The following is a 22,384-nucleotide window of genomic DNA, read 5'->3' on the forward strand; positions in this document are numbered from 1 at the left end:
CATTAGTATGCTCCATCAGCAAATTTTTTATACACCATGAAGCTTTTCCACACAAATGTTAAATGGAAAGTGACCTCAAAACAATATAAAACTTTTGTTGAGTTATTATATTTTCCAATAAATTATAGTTTTCATTCTACCTTTATGTTAGATGATTGTAGAATCTATCACTTAGACAACTTGAATACTTATCTCAGTATTCTGAGTGGGCCCTAAATGGTTGTAGATAGTTTGGGTCTAGTCTTCTAATTCCTGTTTGTGAAGCTCAGTGTTGCCTTCCATGAATCTTTGCTCATCTTCTTACCCTATCCTTTCTGAGATTTTAAAGAAAATTAACCCTTTTCAACTGAATGTGGAGATATTTTTAAGGACTCAGATTTTCTTTTAATTATATGCTTATTCTAGGTTTAATAGATAATTCTGGACTGAGGCTATTTCATACAACAGAGATAAGGAAATATGATGCAGGAGTGATTGAGGCTGGCCTTTGGGTAAGCCTCTTTCATACCATCCCTCCAGGGATGCCTGAGTTCCTGTCTGAGGGTCACTGCACTCTGGAATGCTTAAAAGAGGTATGCTGCATCAAAGCCTATGAATTGCTATTGACAGTCATCAGTGCTTTCAGAAAACTATGCTGTGAAAAATCTCAGGACTTTTTTATTAGCCCTTTTCTAGTAGTCATGCTGTAGATACCCTTATTTATAATTTGAGTAAAGTTTTCTTTTTCAAATGATATGGGACGCAGAAGTAGAATTTTGAGTATGGCACTAACTTCCAAGGTGTTTTACTTAGTACTCTTGCCTTTTTTTCTTCTTCTTCTTCATTATTGTAACCAAGTTTTGCAGTTTCTACTTTTGTTTGTGAAGTCTTTTTTCTATTTTTCTTTTTATCTATATTTTCCTTGTATCTAGTTTTATCTTTCCCCTTTTCTCTGCCTTATAATTACCTTCTATTCTTTAATTTAAAAAAAGCAAGAGTGGTATAAAATATATATTGGTGAAGGGTAAACTATATCCAAGTACTTAATAATGATCTTTATGTCATTTATAATTTGTCTAGTACGGTGCTGGGAATTGAACTGTGTGTCTCACTGATGTCCTCTGCTGCTAAGCTATGTCCTTGAAGCACATTTTTATTTTATTTTATTTCATTTTATAGATAGAGTGAGATAGGGAAAGAGAAGAGGAAAAGAGAGAAGTAGAGAAGTGAAAAGAGGAGGGAAAAAGAGGAAGACGAAAAAAAGAAGTACTATTTCACTATCCACAGAGTTCTGTGTGTTAGACTTTGATGCTTTTATGTGGTGCCTGGGATCAATCAAAGGTCTGTTTTATACATGTAGGGCAAGTGTTCTACCAGAGAACCTCTCAAGCTCTAATTTTTTTTTTGCATGAATGTTTTTCAACACTGATAATATCCCTTATGATATTATGTTTGTGGGCAGCATAGTTCATCAACTATGAAGTGTCTAACATTGTGTCCATCTGATTTATTCAGGTTATGATTGAATTACCATGATGCTATTTTCTAGTTTTATAGCTTTGGTTGTCTCTCTAATTCTTAAAAGAAAGATAACATTTAGAGCCAAAGTAGTGGATTCTCAATAAGCATTAGTTTCCTTACATTCTTCAGGAAAGTGATGCTTCACAAAGGTTAACACTGTTATAAAGTAAAAAATTAAAATTTCAAAATATTTGGCAGCTCAAGCATTCATTTGAATTTGCTTTAGATCCCCCCCCTTTTCAGTTTTCCCTCCAAGTCTGTGTTTGACATGAACTGTCTGAACATGTATTTGTTGAGCCTAATTGAATCTACCTTCGTGTCCCCGTAGGCTCTGGAAGCTGAAAAACCCAGTGGAATCTACGTGTTTGCTGTGCTTCTTCATGCTCACCTGGCTGGCAGAGGCATCCGACTGCGTCATTTTCGCAAAGGAAAGGAAATGAGATTACTTGCTTATGATGATGATTTCGACTTCAACTTTCAGGAGTTTCAATATCTAAAGGAAGAACAAACAATCTTACCAGTATGGATATTTTGTTCATTTTCAGTAAATATGACAAAATCCCCAAGATGTAGCACATTTTCTGTGAAGCTTATTGTTCATCGTAGTCATCTTTCCAAAGCCACCCAGCACGAGCGTTGCCCAACCCTCATAGAATGTGTTTGATCTGCCTTCCAAAATTAAAACTCATTTTTCTTACTATTCCTAAAGGCAATTGACAATATATTAAATTAAAAAGATAATAAAAGCTTGGATTTTTGGCACTAAACATTATTTTTTAAAAAAACATTCATTGGTTAATTTACTAGACTAAGACAGATAGAAATGGAGAGGAAAAGGAGAGATAGAAAAGGAGAGAAAAAGAGAGACAACTATAGCACCATGTCACCATTCATGAAGCTAACCCTCTGCAGATGGGAACTGGAGGCTTGAACCCAGTTCTGTGCACATTGTAATATGTGTGCCACTGCCCAGCCATTCTTCTTCTTTTTCTTTCTTTTTTTTTTAGATTAAAAAAAATTATTTATAAAAAGGAAACAGTGACAAAAATCATAGGATACGAGGGGTACAACTCCACACAGTTCCCACCACCAGAACTCTGTATCTCATCCCCTCTCCTGATAGCTTTCCTATTCTTTATCCCAGCGTCATTATGAGGTACAGAAGGTGTAATTGCTTCCCCGCTGAATATAGGCGTTGGCGGGTCGATCCTTACTCCCAGTCTGTCTCTCCTTTTCCCTAGTGGGGCGGGGCTCTGGGGAAGTAGGGCTCCAGGACACATTGATGGGGTTATCTGCCCAGGGAAATCAGGTTGGCATCATGGTAGCATCTTCGAATCTGGTGACTGAAGAAAGAGTTAACATATAAAGCCAAACAAACTGTTGACTAATCATGAACCTAAAGGCTAGAATATTGCAGATGAAGGATTGGGGGTGTCCATTTTGTAGATAGCTAGTAGGCCTATTTTAGTTATATTCCAAAGGGCCCATGACTATACTAGTTTTTGGTTTTTTTTTCCTGAGCCTGGTATCTGATATGCAGGTGGACCCGAGTTACTGTCTGGAGAGATGATGTCATGGCTGGAGGAAAAAGGGCAAAAGCTGGATCAGGGAAGAGTAGCTCCCAAATATGGGAAAAGTGTATAAATATTGTTGACTGTAAACCTTATTGATTTGATCTGCAGCCCATATTCATTATGCTTTTCTTATTTGAATTTCCAGTTAACAGTTCTTTGAGTTGCAGCTAATAATAGTAAAATCAGACATTTTCCTATACCATAAGATATTTTTTCAAGTTTCATTTCAGTAAAAGTGCATGTGAAGATTGTTTTTCAGTTAATAAGGTTACTTGTGTATAACTATACTATATTATACTATGCATAATTCAGCTTGAAACTTTGGGTTATAATATTTATTTATGTTAAAGAATACAGAAGAGAATCTTCTGTCTTAAGATGAGAGTGAGAGTTCAAAACAATGCTCAGCTCTGGCATGTTATGGTGCCAGGGACTGAATCTAGAACCTCTGAACCTCAGACATCAAAGTGTGGTGCATTGCTTTTGCTCATCTCCCCAACCCCTTTATTCCATTTTTTTGAATTTTTAACTTTTTTTAAGTGTTTATTATTATAAAGACAGAGAGAAAGAGGGTGAGAGAAGAGACCAAGGCAGAATAAAAGATACCCACAGCACTGTTCACCGTCCATGAAGTTCCCCCCCCCTGCAGGTGGGGACCAGGAGCTAGAACTCTGGCCCTTGTGTACTGTAATGTGTGCACTTTACTAGCTGCACCACTGCCAGCCTTTATTTCATTCTTTAAAAGTCCAATTCTTATACTATTTTTGAAGTGGTAGCAAAAGAAATCTTTTTATATATGCAAATCCCTGAAATACCTGGAGAGAAAGACAAAGTTTGAGAAACTGTGATCTTGTCAAAATTCCCTCTTTCACTCTCTCCTTTATCTCTCTCCCTCTCTCTCCCTTCATATATTGGTCACTCCTCTCCTTCCTTCCTTCCTTCCTTCCTTCCTCCCTCCCTCCTTCCCCCTCCCTCCCTCCCCCTCCCTCTCTCCCTCCTTCCATCCTTCACTTCTTCCCTCCCTTCCTCTCTTTCTTTTTCTTCTTTTTTTGATAGAGTGAAATAGAGAGAGAAATAGAAGGAGAGAAAAGGGAGTTGGGTGGTAGTGCAGTGGGTTAAGTGCAGGTGGCGCAAAGCACAAGGACAGGTGTAAGGACCCTGGTTCGAGCCCCCAGCTCCCCACCTGCAGGGGAGTTGCTTCACAGGCGGTGAAGCAGGTCTGCAGGTGTCTGTCTTTCTCTTCCCTTCTTATCTCTATTTCTCTCTGTCATATCCAACAACGACGACTTCAATAATAACTACAACAATTAAAAAAAAAAAGGAGAGAAAAGAGTTATCTAAAACTTCCTTTCTACAGATGGGACCCAGAAGCTTGAACCCAGGTCCTCACGCAGGGTAACATGTCTACCATATTGGGCATACCATCACCAGGCCCCTTGTTTTAAAGATGAAATTCTCTCTTATACTGTTATCTTGTCCCAAGATTATCCAACCAGCTCATTTGTGATATTTCAGAGATCTTTAACTGGTGTGCCATGAGTAGAATAGAAATACAATGATATACTGATATCTTTATCCTCTAATTAGCAGAAAAGGAAAGGCAAAGCTGGCACTAGTGCTCAAGTTTTACTACTTATAGATTGTGAATAGCCCTGTCCTATTACCTGTGTAGGAGGCTATAAAAGGTCATTATTTTGAACATGTGCTGCAATTTTCAAAAGACTAGAAAATTCTGGGACAACAAATTACTATCAACTAACCTCATAATTCTCTTATAATTAAATAGAGATATAACTTAAATACTATTGAAAGTAATATGAAGAGGTAGTCATAAATAACTATAAAGCTATGACCTACATTTGTGAAGTGTTTAATTTGTAGCAAAGATTAAATGAGTTATGTCACTTAGTTTCCTCATATCTGTGCAAAATAAGAGTTTTTCTGATCATTGTTTTTAGATAAATAAATTATACTTCCCTAAGATTATGCAGCTAGAGTATATTGGAGTCCTGTCTGAATATATCTATTGTTAGCCTTACAGTTTTATTTATTGTTTGTTATATTAGCAAATGTCAGAATTTAACAGATCAAAGGTCTGCTCCAAAGATCTTCTGAGTCAAACTAGTACATTTGTTTATATAGCAAATTGAACTGGTGGTCTGCAAATTTAGTAGATACATAAAATTCTAATCTGAAAGCTTCTACTTTGTTTTTTCATAGGAAGATAATCTAATTACTGAGTGTCGCTACAGCACAAAAGATAGAACCCGGATGACTTGGGTAAGAACAGTTACTATTAAATTTCAGTTGTGAACAAGGGTAAAAAAAAAAAACAAAACTTAGATTTGTACAGGGAGGAAAGTATAAAGTACTCCTATTTTCCTATTTGTACAGAGGGAAAGTATAAAGTACTCCTATTTTCCTTTTTGTACAGGGGGAAAGTATAAAGTACTCCTATTTTCCTATTTGTACAGGGGGAAAGTATAAAGTACTCCTATTTTCCTATTTGTACAGGGGGAAAGTATAAAGTACTCCTGTTTTCCTATTTGGAGCAAAATTCCTGGACATCTTGAGCATGAAACATCATAAAAGTGAAATCATAGCAGTTTCATCATCTAGCAAATTCACAAAACTATGCTAATATTTGCAGTGTTTTATTGACTCCTTTATGAAAATTTATCTTTGATTTTTTAAAACATTTTCCTCACTAAATACAGTTAACAAAAGACCCTTTGTCATAAATGATTGCCTACTTGTGCCTGGACTTAGATAAATCAACATTTCAAATGAAAGAATAAACTGCATGGATTTTGACTTAAGGAGAATTTCAGTCTTACTCGATTTAGAGGAGAGTATTATCAGACATGAAAGAAACAGGCTGGGAGTCGGGCTGTAGCACAGCGGGTTAAGCACAGGTGGCGCAAAGCATAAGGACCGGCATAAGGATCCCAGTTTGAACCCCGGCTCCCCACCTGCCGGGGAGTCGCTTCACAGGCAGTGAAGCTGGTCTGCAGGTGTCTATCTTTCTCTCCTCCTCTCTGTCTCCCCCTCCTCTCTCCATTTCTCTCTGTCCTATCCAACAACGACAACAACAATAATAACTACAACAATAAAACAACAAGGGCAACAACAGGGAATAAATAAAATAAAAATATTAACAAAAAAAATTTTAAAAAAAGAGGCTATTCATTTCTGTGGGAATACTTTCAGCCAATCATTTAAAAAAATTTATTTATTTTCCCTTTTATTTCCCTTGATTTTTATTGTTGTTTAGTTATTATTGTTGTTGTTATTGATGTCGTCGTTGTTAGATAGGACAGAGAGAAATGGAGAGAGGAGGGGAAGATGGAGAGGGAGAGAAAGATAGACACCTGCAGACCTGCTTCACCGCCTGTGAAGCGACACCCCTGCAGGTGGGGAGCCAGGGGCTTGAACCAGGATCCTTATGCCGGTCCTTGAGCTTTGCACCACATGCGCTCAACCTGCTGCACTACCACCTGATGCCCTCAACCAATCATTTTATGAATTTAGCATAGTTATAATATTAAAGCTTGGTAAGAGCAGTGTGAGAGAGGTCAACAACATGTGCCTAATGGATGGAAATATCTCTGACAAAGTAATGACAAATCAAATAATACATTATAAAGATGTAGTGTTGGCACTGGTTTGGGTATAACTAAGGAATGTAAAATTGCTTAAAGTTGGATGATATATTCATGTCATGTGACATTAAGGAATAGAAGGAAAAAGACACATGATCACCTCAATGAGAGCAGAAAAGCACATGTAAAATTGAAGTCAGTCAGTGGTGAATAAAAGACAAATAGCAAACTAAGATTATGAGAAAGTTGCCGGAATCAAAGGAAACATTTTTTTTTTAATGAAAAATCTATGTGTGGACCAGATAGCATCATGCCTGGTTGAATGCACATGCTACCACACTTAAGGACCAGGGTTCAAACGCCTGGTATCCACCTGAAAGTAGGTAGATGAAAGGATACCCAGTTCCATTTGAAACCACAGTCATGCAGATGTATATCAGATAAAGTATTTTATTCACACCAGCTTAGAGATAGACTTATAGTGGAAATGTGAGTTAAAAAAAAACAAAACAGTGAGTCGGGCGGTAGTGCAGCAGGTTAAGTGCATGTGGCGCCAAGTCCCCGGCTCCCCACCTGCAGGGGAGTCGCTTCACAGGCGGTGAAGCTGGTCTACAGGTGTCTGTCTTTCTCTCCCCCTCTTTGTCTTCCCCTCCTCTATCCATTTCTCTCTGTCCTATCTAGCGACATCAATAACAACAACAATAATAACTACAACAACAATAAAAAACAATAAGGGCAAAAAAAAACACTTAGAGAAAAGATAGCATTGTCTTGTCAAGTTGGAGATTCATATGTGGTATATGAGTAGCATCTTATGTAATTTTAATCTTGACGTTACCCTTGTAGGAATATTCCAGGAGAGACATATAAAATATTTATGGAAATGTGTAACAATATATGAACAAAAAATGGCAGCATCTCAACTATATATCAACAGGAGAACAAATAAATACAAAATAATATGTATGTGTAGAATAGTTTACCAAATTAATGAACAGAAGTCACATATACTAACATGAATGATCATAGCCTATTTTCAGAGAAATTTTTGTAACAGAATATATATACGCCATGTGCTTAAGTTCAAGAATGTATTAAATTAAGCCCTATGTTATTTAATAATAAATTTAACAATAAACTGAACCTAACGAGAAATAGCAAATAATAGGATGAAAAGCAAAATATTAATATAATCATCACTTTTGGTTAAGGTGTTGAAGGAAATTGAAGATAGCTTGTCTTTATTTTTCTCTTGTTTTACATATAATTTGTCTGCATGATATATTTTACTAAGATCATTATAAATTATTATTTTGTATACATTTTGTTACTCTACTGGGTGCTTCCACTTCAGTCACTGAAAATATCAAAGGGTGCAACCTCATGACTGTTTCTCACTTAATCTTGCTCTTAGTATGAGAGTATGTCTTACTTAAGGTTGCCCTACCTCAAGACTTGCTACAATTTTGTATAGTTCTAAATGTCCTTCCCTGTTCAAGTATAGATTAAACATGATATATAATGAGGCATAAGTTGCTCATTTTTGCTGTATTTGAATTAAATTACTTGCATGTATTTTTCTTTAACTCTTTGACCATAGTTAAGTCTTCTTTCTTTCTTTCTTTGCTCCATTTGCCATCTGTGTCCTCTAACGATCAGTTTAACTTTTTCCCTGTGTATAGATCAGAGTTTCCTATTTCTTTACATGTATAATAAGTTTCAATTGTAAGTATGTTATAGCAACTCAAAGATTTCAGTCTTCTGAGAGCTCTTAATAGATTTTTTAAGATTTTATTTATTTATTCATTAGAAATGATAGGAGAGAGAGAAAGAACCAGACATCACTCTGGCACAAGTGCTGCTGGGGATTGAACTCGGGACCTTATGCTTGAGAGGTCAAAGTCTTATCTTTTGCATCACCTCCCAGACCCCAGGCTTTTGATATTTTTTACTTAAAATAGAAAATTTACTATCTAGATTCAAAATATTAAATCCTTACAAATTCCCCTTGCCTGTATTATGCAGGTGCTGATGATTTCATATTAGTAACAATATTATAGAAAATGTAGTTCACATTGGCAAATATTTCATAAAATAGACTAGAATCATGTTAGTAAAACACTTCTGTAAGCCTACAAAATATTCAAAGTAGTGAGAAGTTTGCATTATATGGACAGAACTTAATGGATTACTAGGTTATTTCAGAAAAAACAATTTAAAAATATGAAAATAATCTTTTCAATATTTGAGTGTGCTATGACCTTCTAAGAAAACCAAACTGCCATGTAGATTATTTTTAGCTTTAGGATGTCTTAAAACGTCAATATCTGGGAGGTACTGTATGACATTGGTGATTTGTGGAAGAGTCAAAACTAGTTGAACATACACACTTTTTCCATTTGTAGGGAGGACTAAGCACGAGGAATGAAATGTGTCTTTCATATCTTCTTTATTACCCAAGAATTAATCTTACTCGCTGTGCAAGTATCCCGGATATAATGGAACAACTTCAGTTCATAGGTGTTAAGGAGATCTATAGGCCAGTCACGTAAGTAGTAAATGGGTCACAGGATAGGAATACTATATTTCAGGGAATAATAGACTGTATTTACACATTGAGTTCATTCCATTATCTGTAATTTCTTTTATATTTGATTATTTCCAACTGAGAAGAGCAAGTAAAGTTCTTGGTTGTTTGGTCTGGGATCCCTGAGACTACTCCCAGCATCAGTTGCTAGGACGATAAAGATTCATTATGTAATTCTACTCATGTCTGGCATTTATTACAGTGAAATAAACAAAATGAAAAGGTATTTGGGATAGAATCAAGAAAAAGACCTTTCACAATGGAGTTACATAGACGATGCTTAATTCTACCTGCATCAAATTCTGACAAAATGTATTGTGTTGTCAACTAGGGAAGGCCAGTAGAGACTTGGTGCCAAGAATTTTATTAAGGGTTGGTCACATAAGTGCCTTCTACCTTGTAGGTTACAAAACTCAGATTCCTAAAAGGAAAGCAGCTGACCAAAAGAAATTTCATATAAAATTACTAAAAGTAATTCCTTAATGTACAGTCTAAGCACCAGGAATCACTTATTTAGAAAAAAATAATTATCTTAGCATAGGATTATTTTACTTTCCCTCAAGCTTATGTGTTGGGCTTGATGCCTGCACAGTGACTCTACTGCTTCTGACAACTTTTTTGGGGGTGGGGGGTGACAAGGGTGGGGGATGCTGGAGTCAGAAATTGAGAGGGAAGGGGAGCTACAAAGGGATAGAGAGACCTGCAGCTCTGCTCCCCCCCCCACCACGGAGGGGAATTCTGGTCCCCTGAAACCTTATTTCCTTATTTAATGTAAACTTTATATTATAATTGAGGAGATTCAGTGACAAGCTCTGCTGTTCATATTCTCTCTCTCTCTCTCTCTCTGTTTTGCCAAAGCACACAGTTAAGCCCTGGTTTAAGCTGATGCCAGGAACTGAACCTGGGACCTTTGATGTCTCAGGCACTCAGGCATGAAAGTCATGAATGTCTTCTTTTTTTAATTAACTAATTTATTTATTAATTTATTATTGGATAGAGACAGAGAGGAATTGAGAGAGAAGGGGGAGAGGAAGAAAGACATAGAGACACCTGCAGACCTGCTTCACTGCCTGTGAAGCGACTTCCCTGCAGGTGGAGAGCCGGGGGCTCGAACCTGGATCCTAACCGGTCCTTGCGTTTTGTGCCACGTGCACTTAACCCGCTGTGCTATTGCCTGACTCCCTAGTCTTCTTCATATATATATATTTATTTATTTATTTTCCCTTTTGTTGCCCTTGCTTTTTATTGTTGTAGTTGTTATTGTTGTTATTGATGTCATTGTTGTTAGATAGGACAGAGGGAAATGGAGAGAGGAGGGGAAGACAGAGAGGGTGAGAGAAAGTTAGACACCTGCAGACCTGCTTCACCACCTGTGAAGCGACTCCCCTGCAGGTGGGGAGCCGGGGGCTCAAACCGGGATCCTTGAGCCAGTACTTGAGCTTTGCACTACGTGTGCTTAGCCTGCTGTGCTACCACCCGACTATGAAAGTCTTTTTTGTATAACCACTATGTTATCTCCCCAGTCCTTGCATTTATAGGCTTTTATAGTTTTATTGAGATAATACTATATAGTTTTAGATATACTATTTAGGTAATTTTACACATAAGCATATTTTACATTATTCATCATCAAATGTCTGGTTTCTCCCAACACAATATAATTTACTCTTACTTAATTTGCCGTTCTCCTTTCGGCTTTCCCTGTTGGTAATCAACACTTGGTTCTTATTACGTAAAAGTCTTTATTTATTTTATCTCCAACATATATGTGAAATCATATTATCTCTTTCTTTTTCCTCTGACCGATTTCATTTAGTATAATATCCTCAAGGTCATTTACATTTCTGAATCCTTTAACTCACTGGGGCTTTATCCTCATGTTGTTTATTCATGAGGGTTTCTGAGTCTTTAACAGCATCAGTTCTTTTATGTTTGAGAATTTCTGCATTTATATTTGGAGAGGGTCTGACTGAATAGGGGGAGGTCATACTTTTTTTTTTCCTTGAGAGATCTCTTTTCATTTATGGGAATATTTTCCATTAACCTATAAAATTTATATTTGAGATTAGACATGTTTCAATAATGAGCATCTGTGCTTGATTTTCCTTAAACGTAGTACTCTTTCAGTACATATATAATCACTTCTTTTTTTTTCTCTTCAGGGAAGAGGTTTTTTATTAATATTGATTTATTTCCTTTTGTTTCTCTTGTTGTTTTATTGTTGTAGTTATTATTGCTGTTATTGATGTCACTGTTGTTAGAAAAGAGAGAAATGGAGAGAGGAGAGGAAGACAGAGAGGGGGAGAGAAAGAGACATCTTCAAGCCTGCTTTACCACCTGTGAAATGACTTCCCTGTAGGTGGGGAGCTGGGGGTTCGAACCAGGATCTTTGAGCTGGTCCCTACGCTTAACCTGCTGCACTACCGCCCAACTCCCCCAGGGAAGAGTTTTTTTTTTAATTTTTTTGTTTGTATTTACTTTCTCTTTTGTCATCCTTGTTATTTTTCATTATTGTAGTTATTGTTGTTATTGATGTCGTCGTTGTTGGACAGGAGAGAGAGAAATGGAGAGAGGAGGGGAAGACAGAGAGGGGGAGAGAAAGATAGACACGTGCAGACCTGCTTCACCGCCTGTGAAGCGACACCCCTGCAGGTGGGGAGCCGGGGGCTCGAACCCGGTTCCTTACGCCGGTCCTTGAGCTTTGCGCCACCTGTGCTTAACCCATTGTGCTACCGCCCGACTCCCCAGGGAAGAGTTTTTAATACTACCGCTACAACATTTTTCAAATCTCTTTGAAATGTTTGTAAAGTATCTTATATGTATTTGGGAATATTCTGCTACTTTTAGCTTTTGCTAATTTATTTAATGCTAAATTTGTTTTGTCTGAAAGTTTTTTTATATTTATTTTATTTATTTATTCCCTTTTGTTGCCCTTGTTGTTTTATTGTGTTAGTTATTGTTGTTGTCGTCGTCATTGGATAGGACAGAGAGAAATGGAGAGAGGAGGGGAAGACAGATAGGAGGAGAGAAAGAAAGGGGAGCTGGGGGCTCGAACCGGGATCCTTATGCCGGTCCTTGTGCTTTGTGCCACCTGCGCTTAACCCGCTGCACTACAGCCCCACTCCCTGCCTGAAAGTTTTTATCTTTAGTCTGCTGGTCCCTTTTCCATTTTATTGTTCTGTTGTTTTCTGCTCTTGTGTTTGATTGCTTGTGGACATTTAACTCAGGCTGTTACTGAGTAAACTTAGAGAAGGAAACATGAACATTCTCTCTAGTCAGCACACATGGTTTTTGTTTTTTCTAGTCAATTTTTTTTAGTGTGTGTGTCTTTATATGAAATATGATAATTTCCTTTTCAATCTATGTTTGTATGACAATATAATTTCTTGCTTATACTGACCCAGTTCTGTTTATAACTTCTCTTTGCTCCCATAAAAAGTATGTGGATACTTCCCCCTGAGCAAATCTGAGGGCTGTTTTATTTCCTTTTATACCACAGTTTGAGATTGGGGCATCTTTTACATATAAAATACTTTTTTATATTTGATGGTAGAGTTCTGGGTATAGGTGGGAGAATTATATTTTTGATTATTATATTATAGTTTTTTAATTATCTTATTTATTTATTTATTTATAAAGTGGAAACACTGACAAGACCATAGGATAAGAGGGACAATTCCCACAATCAGAGCTCCGTATCCCATCCCCTCCCCTGATAGCTTTCCTATTCCTTATTCCTCTGGGAGTATGGACTCAGGGTCATTATGGGGTGCAGAAAGTGGAAGGTCTGGCTTCTGTAATTGCTTCCCTGCTGAACATGGGTGTTGACAGGTGGATCCATACTCCCAGCCTGTCTCTCTCTCTTCCTGGTGGGGCAGGGCTCTGAGGAAGTGGAGCTCCAGGACATTGGTGGGGTCATCTGCCCAGGGAAGTCCGGTTGGCACCATGGTAGCATCAGGAACCTGGTAGCTGGAAAAGAGTTAACATATAAAGCCATACAAATTGTTGATTAATCATGAACCTAAAGGCTGGAATATTGCAGATGAAGATTTGGGGTCTCTGTTTTGGAAATAGCTAGTAGGTTTATTTTAGGTATATCCCAAAGGGCCCATGACTTTACTAGTTTCTGCCTGAGCCTGGCATCTGATACACAGGTGGACTCAAGCTATTGTCTGGGATGATGATGTCATGGCTGGAAAAAAGGGCTAGAAAGCTGGATCAGGGAAGAGAGTAGCTCCCAAATATGGGAAAAGTATATAAATATTATTGACTGTAAACCCCATCAGTTTGATCTGGGTCCCATATTCAGCACAGGAGCCTATGTGACCTCTGCATCCCTGTCGGTCTGAGCTTGCATTCTGTGGTCATCAGTAGGAACATTCTGAGTTGCACCGATTTCAAAACCCATCTTCACGTGGTGGATAAGAGTATGTTAGCCAACCCCCCCTTCATAGGTTGGAACATTCTCTACCATTGTTGATCCACATTGAGAGCAAGGTCCTATGGGGGGCCCCCAAAGGGGTCCATTATGTTTCCTGATGGAGATGACCAGTGATAGAGAGAGGGATCTATTCAAGATATAGGCCCATCATGTCTGCTTGGGAGTCTCAGGACTCCTCGCTAGGGCCCCAGCTGATGGGGTGGCCTAATAGTGACTGAAGAGTCATCATTAAAGTATGCCAGTCTCTTGCCCTTATTCAGCTTTTGTAGTCCTTACTTTGATAATGTTAGCTTTGGAGTGACTGAGGGAAGTATAATAGGAAGAAGGTGAGAAGGGTAGCTAGGTCTAAGTAGAAACTATTTCATTAGGTACTTTAAGGTGTCTTTCTAGGTCTTTGTATGTGCTTGCTTCATTTATTGACTCACTGCAAACTATTGTGCACTTTTGCTTAAATGCATATATTTTGCCCTAATTTATGGATACATGTGTATGTACATCTACCCTATCTCATGAGACATGATTTATATCCAGGTTTTGAGGCTTTATTAGGAAGTGGACCATACTAAATGGAATTGAGGAGTACTATGAGAAAGGAAAGGTCTCACCTGAGTAATGATGCTGAAGGGTTGCTTTTTGTTTGTTTTGTTTTGTTTTGTTTTTACCAGAGCACTGCTCAGCTCTGGCTTACAGTGGTGCAGGGGATAGAACCGGAGCCTGAGTCTTGAGAGTCCATTTGCATAGCCATTATGCTATCTACCTCACCCTTATTATATTATATATTTATATTTTATATATATTATTTCTAGCAAGTTAATAAATGTTTATTTTTAAAAAATTTTTATTTAGTTATTACTGGAAAAAATAACAGAAAGAAACTGAGAAGGAAGGGGGAAATAGAGAGGGAGATAAAGAAACACCTGAAGCCCTGATTCACTATTCATGAAGCTTCCCCCCTGCAAGTGGGAACCAGAGGCTTGAACCCTTGCACTCTGTAATGTGAGCACTTAATCAGGTTTGCCACCACCAATGAATCCCTTTCCCTAGAGGAATATCCCAGGTCTAATGTCATGTCAAATTTGTTGTAGGCCTAAAGTCTTCCGTTTTATCAGAGAGAAACTGCTTTACTGTGTACATCCAATATCATTTTCACTTAGTGTCAAAGAGATCAGTAGTTGTACCTTCTTAACTCAGAATCCTGGCTTCCTTCCTTAACAATTAACATGTTAGTGTGTTTGTGTATCTTTGTGTTGCTTTTCAAGCAAATGACTTGCTTGAAGGCCCCTCTTCCCACTTGCAGGGAGAAGCTTTATAAGAAGCAAAGCAATACTGCAGGGGCTTCTCTTTCTCCCTCCCTCTCTACCTCTCCTTTCACTCTAGACTTCTCTCTATCTCTATCCAATAATATATGTATATATATATATTTTTTAAAAAACTGCCATTCTGCTTTATGACACTATTGTACTTAAATCTTTTCTAGATTTTATACAAATCAGATTATATATTTACGTGTATATATTACTTGTATGTGTAGCATATTTGACTCAGAATATTTCCAAGATTTGTATATGCTCATGCCTGTAGTAAAAATAAATGTTTTTGTTGCAAAGGAGTTGTCTTTTGTGGGGACCCACCAACATTTGTTTATAGATTTGTACATTGAAAGGCATCTGTATTCTTTCCAGTTTCTAGCTACTATGAAGAACACTGGCATAAACTTTTATGATAATCTTTGTATATTTTCAATTTTCTTGGGTAATCACTGGCTTGTACACTAGGTTTGTGTTTACTTCATAAGACTCTTAAAATGTCATCCCAGATTTCATACCTTTTTACATTCTAACCTTTTTGCATCTAACTGGATCACCATTCTTATGTTGAACATTTCCCCTCGTATTTAATTGTACCTACTTATTATATGTGTATAAAGTGAAATCTGATTATGTTTTCATGTTGCTCCCTTATGACTAATGATGTTTAGCAACTTTTGATGTCCTTTTCAGCCACTTATATAGGCTTTTAAAAAATTGTTCACATATTTCTTTGCTACTTATTTAGGTTACTTACCTTCCCATTTTTGAGTGTAAAGGTTCTTTATGCTTCTTTTTAAAATTGTTTATTATCTTTATTTATTTATTGGAAAGAGACAGCCAGAAATTGAGAGGAAAGGGGGAGATAGAGAGAGAATGAGACACCACTTGTGAAGCTTCCCCCTGCAGGTGGGGACCGGGGATTTGAGCCTGGGTCCTTATGCACTGTAATGTGTGCGCTTAACCAGGTTATACCTAATATAATTATCAGTAAATACTAAATCAAATACTATTGTGACATATTTATCCTTTTTATTTATATACATATTTGTATAGATAGTTACACAATGTCCAAATGAGCAAAAAGGTTACTATCTTACTTTCTAGAAGATTCTTCATATCCCTAACTAATCCAATCCGAGTAGTAGCAGGATTTACTTCTCAAAGGTTACTTAGTTTAGGTTTAATATTTAGTCTTTCAAGGAAAAAAATATTCAGAAAGAATATTCATATTACCAGGATTTCTTTGTCTTCTCATTAGTTTCTTCAAGGACAAGCTGGAATTGTGGTGTAGGATAGACTGGAGGTGGCAGATCTAACAGACAAGAAGTTTGTTGATGTGAGGTTGTTACCGATAGGGACTGAACAAAGTTAGTGGGTTAAAAAGAAGAAAATCCCGGTTCCCCACCTGCAGGGAGTTGCTTCACAGGCAGTGAAACTGGTCTGCAGGTGTCTCTCTTTCTCTCCCCCTCTGTCTTACCCTCCTCTCTCTCCATGACTCTCTGTCCTATCCAACGACGACGACATCAGTAACAGCAATAACAATAAAAAACAACAAGAGCAACATTTATTTATATAAATAAATTTATATAAATTTAAATTTATAGAAATTTAAAAAAAAAGAAGAAGAAAATCAGAATAAGAAAAAGATTCCACCTCAGAGAGCTATGTCATCCAGCCTCAGTCAAGCTGTCTCTAGCCTATGGATTTTGCCCTTTTTTTCATCCATTCCCCACATATTAATCACAAGTTAGTAAATGTGTCTACTGTTTTCATTTTGTACAGTCTCATTAAATGTTAGTTTGGTGATTAGTAGTTCTAACACAGAGCTTTATAAGATATCATCTATGTTCAGATTTATACTATTCACTTTTACCACTGGCCAATTCAAAAGACTTCGTCCATTCAGTTTTAGTAAAGACTGCCCCCTTTTGGTGTTTTGGTGGTTACAAACTGATGATTTCCACCCAGAAGTTCCCTGTTTACAAAGCTGATTTTTTTTTTCAACATAGACACCACGTGTTTTTGAAAAGTAGATTTTTTAAAAGTTATTCAAAATTATTTCCTATTTTTAAAAATTTAGCTGTAGTGTTTAGTGTATTTAAAAGAATGCATACATAATCATAGCAATTTCTTTTTTTAATGTATTTTTTTATCAGGGTGATTAGTTTACAGTTGACAGTAAAATACCGTAGATTGTACATGTGTGACATTTATCAGTTTTCCACATAATAATTCAACCCCCTCTAAGTCCTCCTCTGCCATCATGTTCCAGGACCTGAACACCCCCCATCCCCTACCCCCACCCCAGAGTCTTTTACTTTGGTGCAATATACCGTATCTGGCCCAAGTTCTGCTTTGTGTTTTTTTTATTTTTCAACTCATTCTTTTTATTATTATTAGTGACTTAATAATTATTGACAAGACTGTGAAAAGAGGGGTTTAAATATATACAATTCGTACTACCAGTATTCCATAGGCCCTCCCTTTCATTGGAAGATTGGTATGTATTTCTTCTAGGAACTGCTAATCAGTTCATCAGTACTTTATATTAGCTAATTTATGTATGTAAAACCTACATACTTTTTTGTTGGAAAGTAACAGAAACATGTAAATTACTTTCTGTTTATGACTAATTGTGGTTATTTATTTTGAATTCAGAACTTGGCCTTTCATTATCAAAAGCCCCAAGCAGTATAAAAACCTTTCTTTCATGGATGCAATGAATAAATATAAATGGACTAAAAAGGAAGGTGTCTCCTTCAATAAGCTCGTACTTAGTTTGCCTGTAAATGTGAGATGCTCCAAGACAGAGAATGCAGAGTGGTCGGTAAGCCTTACATTGCTTTTGTCTTCTGAGAAATCAAATGCCACTTTTTACCTGAATCTTTAACAGGAAATCTAAAGGACAGACAAATATGCTTACAGCCAACATTCCTTTGGTTATCTTTTGACCTGCCTGATAGTTTATTCATTTCATGATTACTTGAGTAAAAGTCTTTATCCCACACCTTTTAAAGATGTAAATTTATTCTAGCACTAGCATAGAATAAGAGCGTCCCAGTTAAAGGGAGCCTGTTTTGTGTTTCTCTTCCTTCCCAAAGGCTTGCAGATCCTCTTCTGCACCTCCCTAAGGTTCTCCCTCCCCTGACATGTGACTCTTTTAAGATGTCTTGGGCTGAGCAAGCCAGGCTACAGCCTTGCTCTTATGTCATAAGATTATTGACACTGTCTGCTGTTTCGTTTTCAGATTCAAGGGATGACAGCATCACTTCCGGATATACAGAGACCTTATAAAGCAGAGCCATTGGTGTGTGCAGTCTCTACGTCATCTTCTCTGCATGAACATTTCTCTCTCAAGCTGCTTGTGTGTTTTATGGTACTCTGTTTCACGCACTTATGATCATAATCTTCTCTGCTTGGTGATGGTGTTTCCTGTGATCCAAATCTGTCATTTAATGTGCAAGTGAAAGACGCTTTCACCTTAAAGCTAGAGCATAAGAACTTTGTTTAAACACGGACATCTTTCCTTTTCCTTTCCTCTCAGCCTACGTGAGAGAGGTCATTCAGGTTTTCATTTTCTCAGAAATGCAGTGTGTTGAAGATTAATGAAACAAAGCTGACCTGACTGAATATATCTACTTTTTCACTGGACAAAGTCAATTGGAAGTAAAATAATTAATTCCATTATTCCATATCCCACCTCTTTACTTCAATATGTATTATAATTATTCTTCATTTTAATTCTATGTTTCTATTCTTTTTAGAAAATGCTTTCATCTTTACAAGAGAAGCACTTTCTAAGTTTTCTTCTTTTTTATTGTATTTTTTTAGGTGGTATTTCCCAAGTGTGAGTGTCTTCCTTCCTATCTTTCATTGCTATCCCATTCTATCCTTTGCTGAGAATTACCTACTGGACCCTTACAGCAATGTTTTTAAATGACGCCCATTCTAGTCTCCTCGTACATGCGTATTTGTAATTCCAGACTTCCCTTACCTCTCGTCTAAGTACTCTTTAAAAAAAAATTTTTTTTTTGCATTACTCAACTCTGGGTCTTTTTTCCCTTACTCTATTCAGATTAAAAATTTAGAGAGAGGCTTGTGAAACAGATATGCTATAGAATTGATTGCAGACTCAGAAGGAAATGTAACTGGCTGCAGGTCTCATGCTGTGAGGGATTCTAGGAGAAAAGCCATGTGGTCTGAACCAGCAGAGTGTATGAAGTCTGTAAAAGTCTCACTAACTGTATTGGATGTCACAAGTGCTGTGTACTGATTCAATATGAGTCTAAGTTGCCAGTGTAGATTTATTTTTATATTTGTTGATAAACTAGTTTCCAAAATAAAATCATCACCAATTGAAAATATTATCACTTTTTTAGTTCTCTTTGTGTAGTTATATCTTATTTTATTTTTCAGGGTTTTTTTTTTCCTCTTTTCTTAAACTCAATTATGTGGATCTCATGAATAAACTAAGTAAAACTAATTTTTTTTGTGTGTGGTGCCTTGTATACACCTTAAAAGAAGCCAGAGATTCAGGATAATGTTTCCGGTTAAATAAATTGGGAGCAATGCAATTTGCTCTTCTGTCTTTAAACCCCCTTTCTCCCTGACAATGTCTTCAACACAAACTATAAAATATTCTAAATAAATGTTGTATTTTTTAATTTTTCCTTCTTGATGTTCTGTATTTGTTATTTAATAAAATGTAATATTTATGGAGGATATCTTATAGTTAACTTTACATATTTATAAATATAAGATTTTATGATTGTTTTTTCAAATATTTGCTAAAAATATGCTAATACTAAATATTTCCTATTTAAAATTTCATTTTTATTTTTACATCAGAATTTCTCTCTCTCCCTCCCTCCCTCTCTCTCTCTCTCTCTCTCTCTCTCTCTTATTTTCTTTTTTCTTTACCAGAGCACTGCTCAGCTCTTGGCTGATGGTGGTGAGGGGAATTGAACCAGGGACTTTGGAGTCTCTTTGCATAACTATTATGCTATCTATCCACTGCCCTGAATTATACTACTTCCCGACTCCCACAAAACATCTTTCGATCTCTGCAAGCATTTCCTTATACATTAATGTAAGTCACATTACAAAATCAATAAATTGGTTATTGAGAATTTGGAATAAATATTATTGAGAAGTTTAATTACTATCGTAAGAGCTCTTCATATTATACTTCAGTGTATTCTCAACTATTTTAGAAAAAGAGTCCTATTGTCTTTTGTTCACAGGGAATAATATTTCAACTATAGTAAAATCATAACAATTGAAAATGGGTAAAGACTACACAAGGATATTGATTATTCTTCTTTCAGCTTTAAAAGTTTGAAATAATTTCAGAATGACAAATTATAAAAACAAAATAGTAAGACTCACATAAAATAAAAAATTATCCAGGCAAGTGTTTTTCTATTGATAAGAGCCTACCATTTTGGGTTGGCAAAGAGAGAAGTTGGAGTCTAGTTACGCCTCAAGTCTTATGGGAAGAGGAAAGGACAAATGTCAGTTTGCTAGTTTTCAGCAAGAGACAGGGTATCTTTCTAGTTTGGAGGTCCTGGGCAAAGAGCTTGAAGAATTCAGGGTATGAGGAATGAACTCAAAAACAAACCAAACAGAAGAGAAAACACAAAGCAGGACTTTGACTGGATTTGCTGTATTACACTTAAGTAAAGGACTCTGGGGTAGAGGTTAGTGTTCAGGTCCTGGAACATGATGACAGAGGATGACCTAGAGGAGTTGAATTGTTATGTGGTAAACTGAGAGATGTTACACATGTACAAACTACTGTATCTTATTGTTGACTGTAAACCATTAGTCTCTCCCAATAAAGGGAAAACAAATAAGGTAACAACTCAAAACTAGGAATCATATACAAATATTTTATAGTTTTCTTCTAGATTATATATTTTTTCAATTACAAAGTTATTTATTAAAAATATTTTACCCCAATTCAGATTCTCTATCAAATTAAGGAGTAAAGTTACAAAATAGCTGATCAGATCTATTTCCATATGAGATGACATCAGTGTATTCTAATAAATAGTGAAATACAAATTCAGCTTATTTCACGTCACAAAAAGTAAACAGAATTAATCTAATATATATCAAACTTTAAAAATTTGATAAGGCCTGTTTTTTCCTATTTCAGTTAAAGACTGATCTAATCTAAAATGATGCTGGCTTAAAAGAGCATCCAAGCAATGTTTTGGATCATCCTTTTTTGCAAACTTTAAGGATAGCATAATTATTTGGAAGTTTTTTTTCACTGCTCACAAAGAACCAATTGATAATCCTTTTTTTTTGTTCCACTCTGAGTTTCTGGGGAGTAAAACTCGCAGGAAACATGATATAGAGAATACTAGAAATGTTCCAAGTCCCACAGCTGGGAAAAAAAAGTATTTCTGAGAGATTTTGAAGTTTTTATTGACTTCAAATAAAAGTAGAGACCTATAGAAGTGGATATCCATAAAAGAGACTTTTCTATCTATATATGCTGGAGAAAGAAATGATCCCTCTTTTAAAAGTTCAAGAAGTCAGTCTTTTCTCAAGTTTCTTGATAAGCAACAAACCTCCTCAAATTCATCTTCACATTGTCAAGAACACACAGTTGATCTGGGCTGTATTTACCTCTCCCTTCTTTTCTTCTTGCAGAAAGCAACCTGGCAGCAGTGAAATTGTGCATGATGAGGTCCTGACTCACTTCAACTTTAAATTAAAAGAGAGAGAGAGAGAGGTTAGAGAGAGAAGAAGAGGAGGATGAGGAGGTGGAGGAGGAAAAGACTTCACCAGGCAGACAACACAATGTGTCAAACCACAAGATTTGTGTACTTGAGGGCCCAGGTTCAATTCCTGGCATCAGTCTAAGAGAGAGCTGAGCACTGATCTGAAGAAAGAGATGGGGTGGTGGTGGAGAGGGGAGAGAAGGAGCAGAGAGGGGAGGATGAGGAGGAAGAAGAGGGAGAGAAGGAAGGAGAGAGGGAGGGGAAGGAGAGGGAAGGAGGGAGGGAGAGAGATATGGAGGAAGGGAAGGAAGAAGAGAGAGACAGAGAGAAAGAGAGAGAGAGCCCAAGATTATAAATTTGATATGCAGCAATGCATTCTTACTGAAATAAAACTTAGAAATACTGTCACTTCAACAGTAACAAATGGAAGAGATGGCCTATTACTAAAGTTTAAAATGATGTCCTTTGGTCTTAAAGGAGACAGCCAGCTAAAGAGTTAGTCTCATTGGTCCAGCCACTTGCTCTTGAAGGCAGAACAACAGCTTAGAATTTAGGCAAACAGGGTAGTCCCATAGATGACTCACCTTTTTTTTTTCCATTGTTCTTACTTCAGCTTCCCCTTCTGATCCACTATCT

At 36.7% G+C, this 22,384-nt stretch overlaps 1 protein-coding gene across 1 annotated transcript in view; it reads left to right on the forward strand.

Moving 5' to 3' along the window:
* MOXD1 (monooxygenase DBH like 1) overlaps positions 1-19,497 on the forward strand; it is a 93,696-nt gene extending 74,199 nt beyond the window's left edge. Inside the window, exons 7-12 of the mRNA XM_016193559.2 lie at positions 406-572; positions 1,829-2,020; positions 5,295-5,354; positions 9,082-9,224; positions 17,673-17,841; positions 18,262-19,497. Of these exons, the coding sequence (XP_016049045.1) occupies positions 406-572; positions 1,829-2,020; positions 5,295-5,354; positions 9,082-9,224; positions 17,673-17,841; positions 18,262-18,414 (884 nt within the window). The 3' untranslated portion in view covers positions 18,415-19,497. The remainder of the gene's footprint in view (positions 1-405; positions 573-1,828; positions 2,021-5,294; positions 5,355-9,081; positions 9,225-17,672; positions 17,842-18,261) is intronic.
* The last annotated feature ends 2,887 nt before the right edge of the window (positions 19,498-22,384 follow it).

This window comes from Erinaceus europaeus, chromosome 4 (genome assembly GCF_950295315.1).
Source record: "Erinaceus europaeus chromosome 4, mEriEur2.1, whole genome shotgun sequence".
Taxonomy (NCBI): Eukaryota; Metazoa; Chordata; class Mammalia; order Eulipotyphla; family Erinaceidae; genus Erinaceus; species Erinaceus europaeus.